General features: G+C 45.3%; 1 protein-coding gene across 3 annotated transcripts in view; it reads right to left on the reverse strand.

Moving 5' to 3' along the window:
* LOC142214296 (NACHT, LRR and PYD domains-containing protein 12-like) overlaps positions 1 to 19,532 on the reverse strand; it is a 398,233-nt gene that overhangs the window by 257,722 nt on the left and 120,979 nt on the right. For 2 of the 3 annotated variants that reach the window (XM_075283201.1, XM_075283204.1), the window contains exons 10-12: positions 13,063 to 13,233; positions 11,363 to 11,533; positions 10,235 to 10,405 (exon numbers count right to left, since the gene is read on the reverse strand). In XM_075283201.1, coding sequence (XP_075139302.1) covers positions 10,235 to 10,405; positions 11,363 to 11,533; positions 13,063 to 13,233 — 513 coding nt within the window. Of the gene's footprint in view, positions 1 to 8,147; positions 8,319 to 10,234; positions 10,406 to 11,362; positions 11,534 to 13,062; positions 13,234 to 19,532 lie in introns of all 3 variants that reach the window. The other variant, XM_075283202.1, reaches the window with a different exon arrangement.

Consider the following 19,532-nt stretch of genomic DNA (forward strand, 5'->3'; position numbering starts at 1 on the left):
AACTGTTTTTGAAAACAAACCCCACTGTAGCCGAGCTACTGGTGAAAGTGCGGCGCTTGTGTGCCCACATTCGCAAGTCCACAGTAGCCTGCTAGCCTCCAGCAACGCCTCCATTTGCCAGAACACTGGCTGATGTGCGACTTCCCCACACGCTGGAACTCGACGTACCACATGTTGAGTAGAGTGTGTGAAGAGCAGAGACCCTTGATGGAGTACCATCTCCCAAACCCAAGGGTTCCTCAGAGTCAGCTCCTGCAGTTTCTGCACCGTGAGTGGCCATGGATGGCAGACTTATGCGAGATCTTGCGGGTCTTTGAGGAGTCAACCATGAGGGTCAGTTGTGATGACACAATTGCGCAATTGTGAGTGTCACAATCCCCCTCCTGTGTGTGATGCGTGAATCCCTCATCGCCATCAGGGATAACGCATTGGACGCTGAGGAGTCGGGCATAGGTGCTGAAACATCCCAGCAGGATAGTCATGGCACACTCCTGTCCGCTTCACAGCGTACATTGAGGGAGGAGGAGGAGGAGTAAGACGAAGTGGCAGATCTCATTGTCACACAGGAGGCTAGCAGGGAAGTTAATTGCATCCCATTGCTGCAGCGCGGTTGGGGCGAAATGGAGGAGGAGGAGGAAATGGAGAGTGAGCATTCCGGTGGGGGCAGCCAAGTGACGCCAAGTAACACTCTGGCCCACATGGCTGAATACATGTTGGAGTGCTTTGCAACTGACAAACGCATTGCCAAAATCCTGGAGAGCAACGACTACTGGATTTTTGCAATCCTTGACCCCCGGTATAAAAATTTTGTTTGTAATTTCATTCCGGTAGAGGGGAGGGCCAGTTGCATGAGTGATTGCCACAAGCAACTGGAGCAGAATATGATGGAGATATTTCCATCAACTGTCGTTGGCGGCACACAGGAGAGTTCCTCCAACAGGCGACAAACTGTCATCCGGTCCACAACCAGCAGAGGCACACTCTCCAAGGTCTGGGACACGTTAATGGCTCCCAGTCGCCAAAGTACCGCCACTGAGGGGCCTAGTGTCACCAGGAGGGATAAATATAGGCGCATGTTGCGGGAGTACCTGGCCCACACCAGCCCTGTCCTCTCTGATCCCTCTGCGGCCTATACTTATTGGGTCTCCAAGTTGGATTTGTGGCTGGAACTTGCGCTGTACGCATTGGAGGTCCTTTCCTGCTCTGCCGCCAGCATGCTTTCCGAAAGGGTCTTCAGTGCTGCCGGTGGCATAATTACGGATAAGCGCAGCCGGCTGTCAGCTGACAGTGCTGACCGGCTGACGCTCATAAAAATGAATAGCCACTGGATAGACCCATCACTTTCATGTCCACCGGTGTAAAGCACCCCGACATGAAGTTGCATGTGTGTGCTCACCCTCTCCAATTCCTCCTCCTCCTGATACTCCTCTCCCATCAGCGCTGCACAATTCTGATCCTACTAGGATCAATCCACCCTGACACCCCCAACTCTGCTGGTTAGAGTGTCAATCCACCCTGATACCCATAACTCTGTCTACTGTGTGTGTCTACTCACTCTAAGGGCCAAAAACACTGCTGGTGCAAGGCTGTACTCGCTCTAAGGGCCAAAAACACTGCTGGTGCAAGGCTCTACTCACTCTAAGGGCCAAAAACACTGCTGGTGCAAGGCTCCACTCACTCCAAGGGCTAAAAACACTGCTGGTGCAAGGCTCCACTCACTCCAAGGGCTAAAAACACTGCTGGTGCAAGGCTCCACTCACTCTAAGGGCCAAAAACACTGCTGGTGCAAGGCTGTACTCGCTCTAAGGGCCAAAAACACTGCTGGTGCAAGGCTGTACTCGCTCTAAGGGCCAAAAACACTGCTGGTGCAAGGCTCTACTCACGCTAAGGGCCAAAAACACTGCTGGTGCAAGGCTCCACTCACTCCAAGGGCTAAAAACACTGCTGGTGCAAGGCTCCACTCACTCCAAGGGCTAAAAACACTGCTGGTACAAGGCTCCACTCACTCTAAGGGCCAAAAACACTGCTGGTGCAAGGCTGTACTCGCTCTAAGGGCCAAAAACACTGCTGGTGCAAGGCTGTACTCGCTCTAAGGGCCAAAAACACTGCTGGTGCAAGGCTCTACTCACGCTAAGGGCCAAAAACACTGCTGGTGCAAGGCTCTACTCACTCCAAGGGCTAAAAACACTGCTGGTGCAAGGCTCCACTCACTCCAAGGGCTAAAAACACTGCTGGTGCAAGGCTCCACTCACTCCAAGGGCTAAAAACACTGCTGGTGCAAGGCTCCACTCACTCCAAGGGCTAAAAACACTGCTGGTGCAAGGCTCTATTCATTTCAAGGGCCAAAAGCACCGTATTTCAAAGGCTCCACTCACTCCAAGGGCTAAAAGCACTGCTGGTGCAAGGCTCTACTCACTCCAAGGGCTAAAATCACTGCTGGTGCAAGGCTCTACTCCCTCTAAGGGCCAAAAACACTGCTGGTGCAAGGCTCTACTCACTCTAAGGGCCAAAAACACTGCTTTCCAAAGGCTCTACTCACTCCAAAGGCTAAAAACACTGCTGGTGCAAGGCTCTACTCACTCCAAGGGCCAAAAACATTGCTTTTTAAAGGCTCTACTCATGCCAAGGGCCAAAAACACTGCTTTTTAAAGGCTCAACTCACCCAAAGGGCCAACAAATCTCTGCTGGTGCAAGGCTGAACTAAGTTAAAGGACCTAAAACTCTGCAGGTAGAGGATGAAGTCACCTGAAGGGCCTCAATCTCTGCTGGTAGCTCAGCTTAAGGGCCTTTAACTTAATTTGGAAGGGCTCATGTTAAGGGCCTTAAAAGTGAGTTTTGGAAGGTCTTACCACATCACACACACACATCCACAATGACAGTTCAGGGTGGGGACTGAAGGATTTCCCATTGCTTATTCAATCTGTGGTTGTCATGGGAAACATGATTTAAAGGTGTGCTTGTTAATGTTTGTTGAGCTTAAATTGGGGTTTGTGTCCATCCATTTGGGGAGTAAAGAAGGTTTCCAGGTATTTTCCCACTTTGATATAGAGGTTTTTTTGAATGTGGAAAGTGTGTAGTTGTTAGGCAGTGATAGTGGGGTAATAGAGGGAATTTGGCATGTTAGATGCCCCCAGGCATGCTTCCCCTGCTGTATTCGATCGAACACTACTAGCTGTTTGAAGTTTAATGTTCGATGCAGAACCAGCGTTGATTGGCAGAATGCTATACATTCTGCCAACCAACCAATTCTGCCAAATTCTTGTATCGAATTTTGCGTACCCCTGAAACGAGCATTTCCCCCCATAGACTATAATGGGGTTCAAAATCCGTTCGAACAGTCAAACAGTGTGCGACTGTTCGAATCGGATTTCAAACCTCGGACATTTTAGTGTTCGCTCATCTTTAGTTGAAACCTAAAATGTGTCTGGTCCTGGACCACAAAATGGCCCGGTACTGAAGTGGTTAAAGACTCGACAGATGTGATCAAAAGTGTACTGCCTATGAAATGGAAACAGACCTATAGGTGGGCTATATTTAATGTAAGCTCACTACACAGCAATATTAAAATTAAAAGTGCATTTTTGCGACTTTCTTATGGGCTTAGTTTTTACAGTGTTTTCTATGTTTCAATACATTTCAGGGGATTCCAAATTTATACGGTTTTATTTACATTTTAACCCCTTAACAAATATCCAAAACTGCCCCCCAATTTTTTTTCTAAAAGTTGCCATATTCTGACACCCGATGATAATGTTTGTCACTTCACTGTTGAATCTAAATTCGAAACGCCTACTGAAGAAGAATAAGATATAACGTTTATTAGCATGTTGTTGGTGTCGATGATCCGCCTATATTTAGCAAATTGCTGCCGTTGATGGTTCCCTTGCTCCAGTGTTTTGGCAGCTCTCAAGCTGTCCTGCTGCTGAACTTGTTCCTCGCGCGGTGCCTGTGATTGTTCCAGCATCTCAGCAGCACACTGAGACGCCATATGAGTGTGTTGTTGGTGTCGATCTGCTTGCTCCAGCGTTTCGGCTGCTGTGAGAGCCACTTGACGCCTAGCTTGCTCAATACTCCTCAGCTCCGCTTGAGATGAACTCTGTTGACTTCTGGCTACCTTCATAGCTCTCTTTTTTTTTAGAATTTTGCAACAAATTAGATTTTCTTTTTCCTGGCATGTTTAAAATTGGGAAAATGCCAATTTGGATTAAAGGAGTTTTCCAATTTCAGTGTCTCAGCACGCTGCCTAGAGGACACAGAACACTTATGCAGATCAGATAATATGCAGATACTTGGAGAGAATGGAGTCAGCGTTATCTGTGTGTTTACATAGAAAGATAACAGACCTGGCTTTATCATCAAACTTCAATTAGCTGATTCTCCTGCTGGCAAGAGCAGTTTAATATAGTATATGAATATAAATTCATAACAGTCATGAATTCATGTCATTTACCAGGATAAAAAGTAGCCTATGTGATAATCCAGGTTACAAACTATGTGCCAAATTTCATCCAAATCCGTTCAGCCATTTTTGAGTGATCAAGTAACACACAAACATACAAACTTTCACATTTATAACGTTAGTAGGATTACTAAAAACTGTGAGAAAAATATTATATTTGTGTAGTATCACACCTCCATCCTAATAAACTTAGAGGTACAATGAATGGACTAGATACTGGAGTAATAGCCCATAATAGGACCATATGGGGATCTGTGTTTCCAGCAACATAAAAAAAAACAAAAAACTCTGAATATATTACATCTATCCCTTCTATGCCTACTGTATATCAGCAACAATGTCTGTTTAGCTGCAGGGGGCTTCCCTTTAATATTCGGTCTCACACTTTGGTCTCGTCACCATATCTCATCCCACTGTCTGGGGTTAGTTGTATCCAAAACCAAAAGTGAAAGTATTTTACGTATCTTTATACATTCAGGGGGATGCTGATGCAAAGTGTGTTTAATCTGCCTCCGCTACTCAGCCAGCAGGGCTACTCAGAGTTATGGAAGAAAATGGAATACACTTAGATTTTGTACCCTATCATCTGTGCCTACCCAGCCAGCTATTCCTGATGGTAATCCATAGCACACATGAGGGGCACGTTTCAACTGCCCTACAGAATCAGAGGATTGTCATAAGAGCAAACAGTATTATTGCGGAGAGCCAGGGCAGCTATTGTCCAGTGACACCGCTCCCTAACCTCCTCTTGCCAGCACTCAGTGTGGCTTCTAAAACTTGAAACGTGTATGGACAGGAAAATGGGGCAGACAACACTGAGGTTGCCTGGAATAGATGGACTGATTAGTAGAGAGACAGCTTGCATGTACAAGGGCATCATAGTAAGGAACAGATACTGACTCGGCGTAGTCAACATATCGTTATGAGCATTTTACTATCACAGTGCCCCTCATGTGTGCTATGGATTACCATCAGGAATAGCTAGCTGGGTAGGCACAGATGATGGGCTGCAAATTCTAAGTGTATGCTTTTTTCTTGTATAACTGAGTAGCCCCGCTGATGGAGCAGTGGCGGCTATGAGCACATTGCATCGGCATCTCCCTGAATGTATAATGATACGTAAGATTCTTTCACTTTTGGTTTTGGATACAACTAACCCCAGACAGTGGGATGAGATATGGTAATGAGACCAAAGTGTGAGACTGAATATTAAAGGGATCCTATCACTCAGACACAATTTTTTCTAGGTACCACGTCGGAATAGCCTTAAAAAAGGATATTCGTCTTCTACCTTTCATCGTCATCTCCGCACCACCGTTTGCCTAAAATCCCTGTTTTTCTCAGTATGCAAATTAGCTATCTCGCAGCACTGGGGGTGGGCCCCAGCGCTCAAACAGCACTGGGGGCGTCCCCAATGCTGCGAGAGAACTCTGTCCAGCGCCGCCTCCATCTTCGTCAGCAGCATCCTCTTCATCCTCTTCTTCCAGCGGTGGCTTGTAACTTCTAGGCCTCGGGCCTTGGGCCCGGCTAGCTCAGTCGGTAGAGCATGAGACTCTTAAAGGGATTCTACCATTAAAACACATTTTTTTCTAGGTCACACGTCGGAATAGCCTTTAGAAAGGCTATTCGTCTCCAACCTTTGGAAGTGCTCTCCGCCGCGCCGTTCTTTCAAAATACCGGTTCGTACCGGTATGCTAATTAGTTGCGATGCGATGGGGGCATCCCCATTGCAGCTCGAAAACCGACTGCAGCGCCGCCTCTATGGTCTTGTGTATCCTCCCCTTCCTTCTTCAGCGTCATGTCGGACGCCTGCGCTGTACGCTCTGTTTGGCGAACATTGCGGTGTCCGCACTATAGCTTCGGGCATGCGCAGTACGTTCGGCAATGTTCGCCAAACAGAGCGTACTGCGCAGGCGTCCAACATGATGCTGAAGAAGGAAGGGGAGGATACACAAGACCATAGAGGCGGCACTGCAGTTGGTTTTCGAGCTGCAATGGGGGCGCCCCTATTGCTGCGAGAGAACCAATTAGCATACCGGTACAAATCAGTATTTTGAACGAATGGCGCGGCGGAGAGCACTTCCAAAGGTAGGAGACGAATAGCCTTTCTAAAGGCTATTCCGACGTGTTACCTAGAAAAAAATGTGTTTTAATGGTAGAATCCCTTTTATCTCAGGGTCGTGGGTTCGAGCCCCATGTTGGGCGCCATTTGTCAGGGTCGAATTTCAACAATAATGGGTCAAATCAGTCAGACCAAATTAGTATTAGCATGTGTGCACCGTCGCTTTAAGAAATGAATCAGACTCAAATCTGCTTCAGATCTCAGCTCATGCTCTCGCCTCGGCTAGCACTGAACTGCCTTTATTTCACGTCACACATAGTTATACAGGAAAGGAAAAAAAAGGGTTAATGCATAATATAACATGAAATTCTTCTCATGATTGGCTCTCGTTCTTGACGTATAACAGGTTGTAGTCTTGGTTACAATCTAAGGAATTCAGCAAAACATAGGAGTCAGCGCCATCTTATTGTTCCAAAGCTGATTTCTTTAGTAAGAAGGAAAATTAGTATTTCAAAACATAACGTAAAATATAAAAGTATAAATCCAGTAGTAAGGCATTAGCAATTGTGACCTGAGATCTGACGTCCACAAGTCACGAGAAAATGGCCGCTTATAATACTGTGCAAGCGGCCATTTTCTCGTGGCCTGTAGGCATGCGCAGTCTGCTCTGCCCAAGTTACAAGCCACCACCGGAAGAAGAGGCTGAAGATTACGCTGCTGACGAAGATGGAGGCGGTGCTGGAGAGAGTTCTCTTGCAGCATTGGGGATGCCCCCAGTGCTGTTTAAGCGCTGAGGCCCGCCCCCAGTGCTGCAAGAGAGCTGATTTGCTTATCGAGAAAAAACAGGATTGTAGGCGAACGGCAGCGCAGAGAAAACTACGAAAGGTAGGAGAAGAGTAGCTTTTCTTAAGGCTATTCCAACGTGGTACATAGAAAAAAATGTGTCTGAGTGATAGGATCCCTTTAAAGGGGAGTCCCTTGCAGCTAAAAAGGCATCATTGCAGATATAGGAACAGAAGAGGTAGATGTAATATATTCAGAGTTTTTTTTATGTTGCTGGAAACATAGAGCCCTATGTGGTCCTATTATGGGCTATTACTCCAGTATCTAGTCCCTTCAATTTATCTCTAAGTTTTATTAGGATTGAGATGTGATACTACACAAATATAATAATTACTACACAGTTTTTAATAATTAAAACGTTATATTTTAGTCCACTTCAGTAGGCACTCATAATTTCATGCTCGGGAGAAATTGCATAACAAATTATGGAATGCATATTTCCTTTAACCCCCTTACGAATGTGTAAATTCTAGGGCTAAATGAATATATTAGTGCCAAAAATTGAAAAGTTTAAATTTGACCTCCATTTTGTTTTGATTGCTGGAAAATGCTGAAAGTTAAGAAACATCCTAAATTCAGAATTCTTTCAGGAGTGCAGTTTTGAGAATGGGGTGATTTAGGAGGGTTTCTGTCAGAGAGGCCTTTCAAGGGGAAAGCACCTGAAATGTGGGACTGTTACACTCGATCCGACTATAGGGCCCCGTGCGGAGCATAAAATAGAATAAAATCCATGTATAATTTGTCCCCCACATGTCTCCTCCTGTACACATCTCTTATACTCACAATATTTTCTCTATCCTGCAGTCTGGACTGGACAGAGCGGCCATCAACTCAATGAAGTGTGGACCAGACAGACGGTTATAGGACAGGAGAAGTCTCGTGAGGGACTGGTTATTCTTTATTACAGAGGCCAACTGGGTGAAGAAAGTGTCTGGTAGATCATTACTACTCAAACTATAAGAATAAGAAGATGAGATGTCAGTCATGTACAGTCCTATGAAAAAGTTTGGGCACCCCTATTAATCTTAATCATTTTTTGTTCTAAATATTTTGGTGTTTGCAACAGCCATTTCAGTTTGATATATCTAATAACTGATGGACACAGTAATATTTCAGGATTGAAATGAGGTTTATTGTACTAACAGAAAATGTGCAATATGCATTAAACCAAAATTTGACCGGTGCAAAAGTATGGGCACCCTTATCATTTTATTGATTTGAATTCCCCTAACTACTTTTTACTGACTTACTGAAGCACAAAATTGGTTTTGTAACCTCAGTGAGCTTTGAACTTCATAGCCAGGTGTATCCAATCATGAGAAAAGGTATTTAAGGTGGCCAATTGCAAGTTGTTCTCCTATTTGAATCTCCTCTGAAGAGTGGCATCATGGGCTACTCAAAACAACTCTCAAATGATCTGAAAACAAAGATTATTCAACATAGTTGTTCAGGGGAAGGATACAAAAAGTTGTCTCAGAGATTTAACCTGTCAGTTTCCACTGTGAGGAACATAGTAAGGAAATGGAAGACCACAGGGACAGTTCTTGTTAAGCCCAGAAGTGGCAGGCCAAGAAAAATATCAGAAAGGCAGAGAAGAAGAATGGTGAGAACAGTCAAGGACAATCCACAGACCACCTCCAAAGAGCTGCAGCATCATCTTGCTGCAGATGGTGTCACTGTGCATCGGTCAACTATACAGCGCACTTTGCACAAATAGAAGCTGTATGGGAGAGTGATGAGAAAGAAGCCGTTTCTGCACGTACGCCACAAATAGAGTTGCCTGAGGTATGAAAAAGCACATTTGGACAAGGCAGCTTCATTTTGGAAACAAAAATTGAGTTGTTTGGTTATAAAAAAAGGCGTTATGCATGGCGTCCAAAAAGAAACAGCATTCCAAGAAAAACACATGCTACCGACTGTAAAATTTGGTGGAGGTTCCATCATGCTTTGGGGCTGTGTGGCCAATGCCGGCATCGGGAATCTTGTTAAAGTTGAGAGTCGCATGGATTCCACTCAGTATCAGCAGATTCTTGAGAATAATGTTCAAGAATCAGTGATGAAGTTGAAGTTACGCCGGGGATGGATATTTCAGCAAGACAATGATCCAAAACACCGCTCCAAATCCTCAGGCTTTCATGCAGAGGAACAATTACAATGTTCTGGAATGGCCATCCCAGTCCCCAGACCTGAATATCATTGAACATCTGTGGGATGATTTGAAGCGGGCTGTCCATGCTCGGCGACCATCTAACTTAACTGAACTTGAATTGTTTGTCCAAAATACCTTTATCCAGGATCCAGGAACTGATTAAAAGCTACAGGAAGCGACTAGAGGCTGTTATCTTTGCAAAAGGAGGATCTACTAAATATTAATGTCACTTTTCTGTTGAGGTGCCCATACTTTTGCACCGGTCAAATTTTGGTTTAATGCATATTGCACATTTTCTGTTAGTACAATAAACCTCATTTCAATCCTGAAATATTACTGTGTCCATCAGTTATTAGATATATCAAACTGAAATGGCTGCTGCAAATACCAAAATATTTAGAACAAAAAATGATTAAGATTAATAGGGGTGCCCAAACTTTTTCATAGGACTGTATCAGAAGACTGTATCACACATAATACGATTAGATACACAGCTCAGTATACAGTATCACACATTATAGGATTGGATACACAGCTCAGCAGAAAGTATCACATATGATAGGATTAGATACACAACTCAATAGAGATGTCACATATGAAGATGCAGTCAGCAGTTTATCTCATAGACATAACAATGGTGCAGAGGAGAATAAAATAGAATAAAACCCCTGTATAACTTGTTCCCCACATGTCTCCTCCTGTACACATCTCTTATACTCACTCCAATATCTCTATCCTGCAGGCTGGACTGGACAGAGCGGCCATCAAGTCACTGAAGTGACGACCGGACAGATGATTATTGGATAGGGCAAGTATCTTCAGGGACTGGTTATTCCTTATTACAGAGGCCAAGTGGGTGCAGGAAGTGTCTGGTAGGTCATTACCAGCCAAACTGTAAAAATAAGAAGATGAGATGTGAGTGATGTATCAGCAGACAGTATCACACATGATAGGATTAGATACACAGCTCAGTATACAGTATCACACATGATAGGATTAGATACACAGCTCAGCAGACAGTATCACAATTGATAGTGTTGGGGGAATGTTCCGACCGTAAACGTGGCCCCATGTTGGGCACCAAGCTTACTGTCGGGGGAATGCCTTGGGGTAGATGCTGCCGGTTTCCAAATCTGGGTAAGATGGGTGCGAGCACTCTGAGAACATAGGCACAGACAGATACTCAGATGCTGTATAAAAAGTGTTCTGAAATTTATTACATATTATCATTGGATTATAAAGAGAAATAATGGCTTTATGTCAGCTTAAGCGTCACAAATTACATCACATAGAAATATGAATTATAATTGGTCAGAATATATAATGGGCGTCTACAGATGATAAATACGTGCATCCATGAGTTAACACATGAATATCCGTGTGATCCGCCATCTTAGCCTCCAATCATGTTAGCACAGCCTGCCAAGATGGATGCCGTGGCCTTGGAGATTTCATAAAACACTTTTAATTAGATGTAACTTCTTATCATGTCTTTCCACAGATACTGTAGCTCAAGGAACATTCTCAAGGTTTTAACAGCAAAATGTACTAATATATGCTGAAATGATCAGCATTTTACCGAAATAATATCTCTACAAAAGGTCAGGAAAGTTAAACAAGGACGATACAGACCAACATGGGTAAGTGAACCCATGTCTATTTTTATACAGATATTCTTTCCCTCACAATAGGATTAGATACACAGCTCAGTAGACATATCACATATAAAGATGCAGTCAGAAGTTTATCGCATAGACATAACAATTGTGCGGAGGAGCATAAAATAGAATAAAATCCCTGTATAACTTGTCCCCACATGTCTCCTCCTGTACACATCTCTTATACTCACTATAATCTCTCTATCCTGCAGCCTGGACTGGACAGAGCGGCCACCAAATCACTGAAGTGAGGACCGGACAGATGATTATAGGAGAGGAGAAGTATCTTCAGGGACTGGTTATTCCTTATTACAGAGGCCAACTGGGTGCAGGAAGTGTCTGGTAGAGCATTACCATCCAAACTGTAACAATAAGAAGATGAGATGTGAGTGATGTATCAGCAGCCTGTATCACACATGATAGGATTAGATACACAGCTCAGTATACAGTATCACACATGATAGGATTAGATACACAGCTCAGTATACAGTATCACACATGATAGGATTAGATACACAGCTCAGTATACAGTATCACACAGGATAGGATTAGATACACAGCTCAGTATACAGTATCACACAGGATAGGATTAGATACACAGCTCAGTATACAGTATCACACAGGATAGGATTAGATACACAGCTCAGTATATAGTATCACATAGGATAGGATTAGATACACAGCTCAGTATACAGTATCACACATGATAGGATTAGATACACAGCTCAGTATACAGTATCACACATGGTTGGATTAGATACACAGCTCAGTATACAGTATCACACAGGATAGGATTAGATATACAGCGCAGTATATAGTATCACACATGATAGGATTAGATACACAGCTCATTATACAGTATCACACAGGATAGGATTAGATAAACAGCTCAGTACACAATATCACAGGATAGGATTAGATACACAGCTCAGTATACTGTATCACAGAGGATAGGATTAGATACACAGCTCAGTATACAGTATCACACAGGATAGGATTAGATACACAGCTCAGTATACAGTATCACACAGGATAGGATTAGATACACAGCTCAGTATACAGTATCACACAGGATAGGATTAGATGCACAGCTCAGTAGACACTATCACACAGTATAGGATTAGATACACAGCTCAGTATACAGTATCACACATGATAGGATTAGATACACAGCTTAGTATACAGTATCACACATGATAGGATTAGATACACAGCTCAGCAGACAGTATCACACATGGTAGGATTAGATACACACCTCAGTATACAGTATCACACATGGTAGGATTAGATACACAGCTCAGTATACAGTATCACACATGATAGGATTAGATACACAGCTCAGTATACAGTATCACACACGATAGGATTAGATACACAGCTCAGTATACAGTATCACACAGGATAGGATTAGATACACAGCTCAGTATACAGTATCACACAGGATAGGATTAGATACACAGCTCAGTATACAGTATCACACATGATAGGATTAGATACACAGCTCAGTATACAGTATCACACAGGATAGGATTAGATACACAGCTCAGTAGACAGTATCACATATGATAGGATTAGATACACAGCTCAGTATACAGTATCACACAGGATAGGATTAGATACACAGCTCAGTATACAGTATCACATATGATAGGATTAGATACACAGCTCAGTATACAGTATCACACAGGATAGGATTAGATACACAGCTCAGTAGACAGTATCACATATGATAGGATTAGATACACAGCTCAATAGAGACGTCACATATGAAGGTGCAGTCAGCAGTTTATCCCATAGACCTAACAATGGTGCGGAGGAACATAAAATAGAATAAAATCCATGTATAACTTGTCCCCACATGTCTCCTCCTGTACACATCTCTTATACTCACCGTAATTCCTCTATCCTGCAGGCTGGACTGGACAGAGCGGCCATCAAGTCACTGAAGTGAGGACCAGACAGACAGTTATTAGACAGGTCAAGTATCTTCAGGGACTGGTTTTTCCTTATTCCAGAAGCCAACTGGGTGCAGGAAGTGTCTGGTAGCTTATTATGAGACAAACTGTAAGAAGAAGAAGATGAGATGTGAGTGATGTATCAGCAGACTGTATCACACAGGATAGGATTAGATACACAGCTCAGTATACAGTATCACACATGATAGGATTAGATACACAGCTCAGCAGACTGTATCACACATGATAAGGTTAGATACACAGCCCAGCAGACTGTATCACACATGATGAGGTTAGATACACAGTTCAGCAGACGGTATCACACATGATAGGATTGGATACACAGCTCAGTATACAGTATCACACATGATAGGATTAGATACACAGCTCAGCAGACTGTAATACACATGATAGGATTAGATATGTAATGGGGAGCAGGTGATGATATACGCAGTAACTGCACAGAGCCACGGAATAACAATATATAACAGTTTAATAAAGAAAGGAGGGGAAGGGAATGGGAACGGGAGAGAAGGTAAGAAATAAGTATACAGTAGCTAAGCAAAACATATAACTTCAATATGACAGTGCGCACAACAAATAGTGGTAGTTACCCCTCTAGTGTCTTTAGTTAGAACCTGTATGCATTGGCTAGGAGAGGCCTCTCTTAAAGTAAGTCAGTAACAAGGTGCACCTTATTAATCTTCCAGGCAGGGGCCTGCTTTATCTTCCAGGCAGGGCCTGCTTTGTCTTCCAGCACACAAAGCTGCTTTAATGCTTGACCGAGCTGTATGGCCCCTCACTCTACTCACACTCCAACATACCTCTGTTTACAAGCTGACACAAGGCAGGAATAGTGAAGTCTCTCAGGGTCCTTGTTCAGCAAAGGAAAGTCCTTAATGGGCAAAGCAGCCTGCAGCAGGTCCTCCTAGCATGACATGTGTCCCCCTTCTGCCTGCAGCTTCCTGTATGCACACGCTTTTCCTCTCTGGAACATACCATCTTTCTCTGAGCTGTAGGGGGGGTTCTTTTGTGAATAGATTTGCCCTGCAATTTAGTCTTTCAGCAGTAGATGGCAGCAGAAGATCAGACAAATGACACAGTTATTCCATAAGCCCCTTACATGCCCCCCCTCTTTGACATCGGCCGTCCCGGTCGATACTTTCCTTGGACGCCTTACATAGGGTCATGCGAAAGCACCTTCTGCTCGGCCTCCCAACCTGGTGTTTGGGGATCAGTACTTTATAATCAACCCTATTAACAGTATACACAAACTCATCTGCCAAATACCTTTCAGGGGGAATACCAGCATTGGCCCTCTCAGTTCTACGTGGAGCCATGGCCACTTCTCTCGTGGTCTGAGCCATATCAGGGGTCACAGCATTCTCATTGCTGGCTGTGGCAAAGGTCAGATCATCTTCTGCAGGGGTGGCACCTGCATCTGGATTAGATGGAGGAAGGAGGCTGTCTTCAAGGTTTACATCTTCTGGATCTCTGTCAGGTGATGCTTCCCAGTCGACTGGGTTGGTTGGAGGCTGCCACCATTCTTCATCTTCATCTTCAAAGCCCCCCTCAGTGGGGACACATACAGATGCAGGCGTGCTCTCAGCTTCGCTTTCAGTCGGTCTTGCCTCAGAATAACAGGGCCTTAGCATATTTCGGTGGAGAATGCGAGTACGGTCCCCTCGCTCATTTTTCACTTCATAAACTGGTGCATGGGGGAAGGTTCTTCTGACTACAATGTAGGGCTCTACTTCCCAGCGCTCACTCAATTTATGTTGTGGACGCTTCTCAGCGACTAGAACCTTGTCACCCGGTTGGAACGGAACCTCTTGTGCAGGTTTTTGTGGCGGGTGTTTCTTTTCCTGTAGTCGCTTGGTGACAATGCGATGTACAGTCTCCAGTCGTCTGCGATGGCAGTCTATCCAGGAGCCCACACTCTGACTTTCACTATCCCCAGGGGGAGTCAGGTTCAATTCCTCGATGCCCCTCCCAGTTCTTCCAAACAACAAAACATATGGGGCATAGCCGGTGGTAGAGTGAACACGATTATTGTAAGTCCACACCAATTCTGCTACATAATTGGGCCAGTGGCTCTTGCGATCATCTTCTAATGTGCGTAGCATCTGTAATAGAGTCCGATTGAACCTCTCACAGGCTCCGTTTCCTTGTGGATGGTACGGAGTGGTTTTTGACCTTTGCATGCCATAGATTCTCTGCAGCTCCCTCATGACACTGCCCTGAAAGCAGGCCCCTTGATCAGAGTGTATTCGTTTGGGACAGCCATACACTTGGATAAAGTTTTCACTGATGGCTTGCGCAGCTGATGCAGCCGTTTGATCTTTGGTGGGCGTCACCACTGCAAACTTGGTGAAATGATCCGTCATCACAAGACAGTACTGATAGCCCCGATGTGAATGTCCAATCTTCAGATAGTCAATCATAAGCACTTCCAATGGCTCCTTGGTAACAATGGTTTGCGTTGGCGCTCTCTGTGTCAGGGACTTGCTTAGCTCACAGGCACGGCACAACTTGCAGGCTTTTTCTACTGTCCGGAGAAGTTGGGGACAGTATACTATCCTTTGCAGCCATTGGTACGTCTTATCCGGTCCAAAGTGGGCCCCCTTCTCATGAGCTTCCTGAGCCAGGGGTAATGCCATTTTCTGCGGTATCACCACCTGCCATCGCTCCTCTAGCTCAGCCGCCAAGTACACTCTGCGATACAGCAGCCCCTCTTGCATAGACAACTTCTCCCACTGGCTCAAAATCTGGAGGGTCTCGTGTGATAATTCTTCCCGTACCTTCTTGCTTGGTTTCCTCTGTTGAGTCACCCATTCCCTCACCCTGACTAACTCTGGGTCAGAAGACTGCACTTTGATCCATTCTTCCCTGGATTGGCCCAGTAGCCGTGAAGATGTTCCTGTTGTTATTTCCAAAATCCGAGCCTCTACAACCTTTGAGGTGAACTTGCGGAAATCTGAGATTTCATCTTCTTCCAATTGTTCATCTATTTCTCCCACAGGAACTTCTGAGGTGACTCGAGAGAGCGCATCAGCATTTTGGTTCTCATGCTTTGAGCGGTACTGTACATGGTAGTCATACTTGGATAAACGTGCTATCCACCTTTGCTCCATGGCTCCCAACTTGGCAGTGGTGATGTGTGCCAGGGGGTTGTTGTCCGTGTATACTTCAATCCGGGCTCCAGCGAGGTACTCGGCAAACCTTTCAGTGATTGCCCACACTAACGCCAGCAGTTCCAAGCGAAAAGAGCTGTAATTCACAGGATTACGTTCTGTTTCTCGTAACGTACGGCTGCCGTAAGCAATTACACGTTCAACGCCCTCTTGTACTTGTGACAGTACTGCGCCTAGTCCGTAAAGGCTTGCGTCGGTATATAACCGGAAGGGAAGATTGTAGTCTGCATATGCGAGGATAGGGGCGCTGGTCAAGGCTTCTTTTATTTTGTCCATAGCTTCCGCTTGTCGAGGTCCCCAGTTGATCCTTTGTGTTTTCGGCCCTCTCGCAGTCCCTCTGAGTAATTCGTGCAAGGGTTCTGCCAACTTCGCAAAGTGCTTGATAAAGCGGCGGTAATGACCCGCTAGCCCAAGGAATGCACGAACTTCCCTCAATGTGGTCGGTGTGGGCCACTGTTGCACTGCTCTCACTTTGTCATCTGAAGGTTGTATTCCAGCTTCGGACATTTTGTGCCCCAGATATTCGATTTCTCTCTGAAAGATTCGACACTTCTTAGGCTTGAGTTTAAGCCCATGTCCCCGCAGGCGTCGGAACACTTGGCCTAACTGGTCTAGATGTTGTGTAAAGCTTGCAGAATATACCACGATATCATCCAGGTATATCAGGGTAGCTTCAAAGTTCATGTCTCCTAGACAGCTTTCCATAAGGCGCTGAAAGGTTCCCGGGGCATTACTCAGTCCAAACGGCATTCGGTTGAATTCAAAGAGCCCCATGGGCACAATGAATGCAGTCTTGGCTTTGTCTTTCTCTGCCACAGGGACCTGCCAATACCCACTGGCCAAGTCCAGAGAGGAGAAGTAACGGGCTTTTCCCAAGGCGGTCAATGACTCCTCTATACGGGGCAGCGGGTAAGAATCTCGGATTGTACAACTGTTCAGTTTGCGGTAATCAACACAAAACCGAGTGGACCCATCCTTTTTCTTAACCAGCACAATCGGGGCAGCCCAAGGGCTCTGACTTTCTCGTATCACCCCACTCTTCAGCATCTGCGCAAGCAATTCCTTTACTTCTTGATAGTACTTTGGGGGTATCTGTCGATATCTCTCTCTGCTGGGGGAAGCCTCCCCAGTGGGTATCTCATGTTGAATTTTGTCGGTACAACCGAAGTCCTCCTCGTGTCGAGAGAACGTGGCCTGATTTTCCCAGATAAAATTTTCTATAGTTTTGGCCTCTACAGGAGTAAAGGGTGTGAGGTCTGCTCCCATCTGTCCTAGGATAATGCGGCTGTTCCACTGTTCAGTGGGATCCTCTCTTTCTTCAAAGGATACGGACAAGGCCCAGGCTTCTCCCTCTATTGGCTTCAGCTCAATTGTCTCAGTACTTGCTACTTCTTCAGGCGCCAAATAAACATGTCCCAAGACGACACCCGGTGTGAGCGTGAGGGCTTGATCACTTGTATTCACACACTGCAAAGGGACTCTTCCATCTCTCACCGTGGCTAAAGTTCGTGCCACCAATGGATCAACTCTATCCTCTTCGAGGAATATGGGCTCCACCAAAACTTCTATACCATCTAGCTTCCGGTGTGCCCCAACAGGTAACGTGAGGACAGTCTCTCGATTTGGTGGTAAAGTTATCTTGGTCCGCCTTGGTACGCGGATCTTTCCTACTGGATATCGATTCCCGCCATTCCTCCTCAAACCGCTGATGCGGATAAGGTGCTGGAAAACTTTCTGCGTGGGTCTGTCATTAGCGGTCTGCTTCCAGTAATCAGGTCCTTCTTTGTTGAAAAGCAGTTGATCCAGCTCCTTCAAAATATTCATGCCCATGATGGCTGGCACCACCCTGTTGTACTGTCCTTCCGTTAATATAATCCCCTTCTGGCCTAAGTCTTGGCCACAAGCACGCACCGCCATCCACACGACTCCCACTACTGGAATAGGTAGATTGTTAGCGGCCATCAGCTTGATATGGGCTCTCTTGTCAATGGACATGGTCCGTCCAAAGTGTTGATAGAAGAATTGTTCTGGCATCGTGGTCACCTGAGACCCCATATCTAGCAGGCATCTCACTTTCTTCCCTTCAAATTCAGCCGTAATCGTTGGAGTGTTTGCAACTATATCTTCAGGGCATTTATCTCCCATACTGTCCGTTTGTCCTCCCGCCATACGCCCAACTATGGAGGGAGGTTCTAGTTTAACGTCGGAGTCCCCTGGGGTCCCCTCTTCTCAGGGCAGCGACTTGCCATGTGGCCCCACCTTCTACAGTCCCAACACTGATATTCTCTAGCGGGTCTCTGTCGCCTTTGATCAAACCGGTCTCTCTTTTCTTGCTCTGATGCTATGCGAGTGTTTGGCTGCGCGGCCGCTGGTCTTGTTGCTACCACTTCAGTCATTGGCGTTCTGGCTTGTAATTGCATAAGCTTCAGCTGCTCTTGAAGGGCTAATACAGTCTCTTGCAGAAGATCTACTTGTTTTTCCAGCCGACTTGGCTCTCTGGGCCCCTCACTCGGGACTACCCTATGCGTCCAGACCTCACTCCATCTATTCGGTGGGTCATGGTCTTCAGCCTGCGTGCGTGAGACTGCCTCTTCTAATATCTCTTGGAAAGTCAGTTTTTTCTCTACTCTGATTCGTTCCCGGAGGGCACTTTTAATCAGTGGATTGTATAGTCCTCTAAGAAATTGATCTCGCAGGGTGCGATCGGCATATCCGGGAGTTTGTGCTAGCTCTGGCTCTGCGGCAAGAATTCGCCTCATAATTCTCTGAAGTGCATTGGCATACTGTGGCAACCCTTCCTCCTCACATTGTAATCTATGAAACAATTGTGCCTGCAAATCACCTGTTTCAGGTCTCCCACCATACACTCTCTCAAGAATCTTCACCACCTGCTCCAGTGTCCTCCTTTCACTCTCAGGACGCAGCAATACAGTATCTTGAGCATGCCCCTCTAGGGCCATCAGCAATATTTCACCTTCATTTTCTGTAGTTACTCCTGCCACCCTTAACATGCCTTTCATACGCTGTGCCCAGTCATGCAGCGGTATATTATCTCCTTTAAATTTTGGTATATGGGTCAACATTGCACCCAGGGATAAAGGTCTCACTGGTATTCCCCCATCTGGTTGCCTTGGTGCATCCCCTTCTGGTTGCACTAGTGCATTCCCATCTACAGCATTCCCCTGTCCTTCCATGCCTCAATACAGACTGCG

This window comes from Leptodactylus fuscus, chromosome 7 (genome assembly GCF_031893055.1).
Source record: "Leptodactylus fuscus isolate aLepFus1 chromosome 7, aLepFus1.hap2, whole genome shotgun sequence".
Taxonomy (NCBI): domain Eukaryota; kingdom Metazoa; phylum Chordata; class Amphibia; order Anura; family Leptodactylidae; genus Leptodactylus; species Leptodactylus fuscus.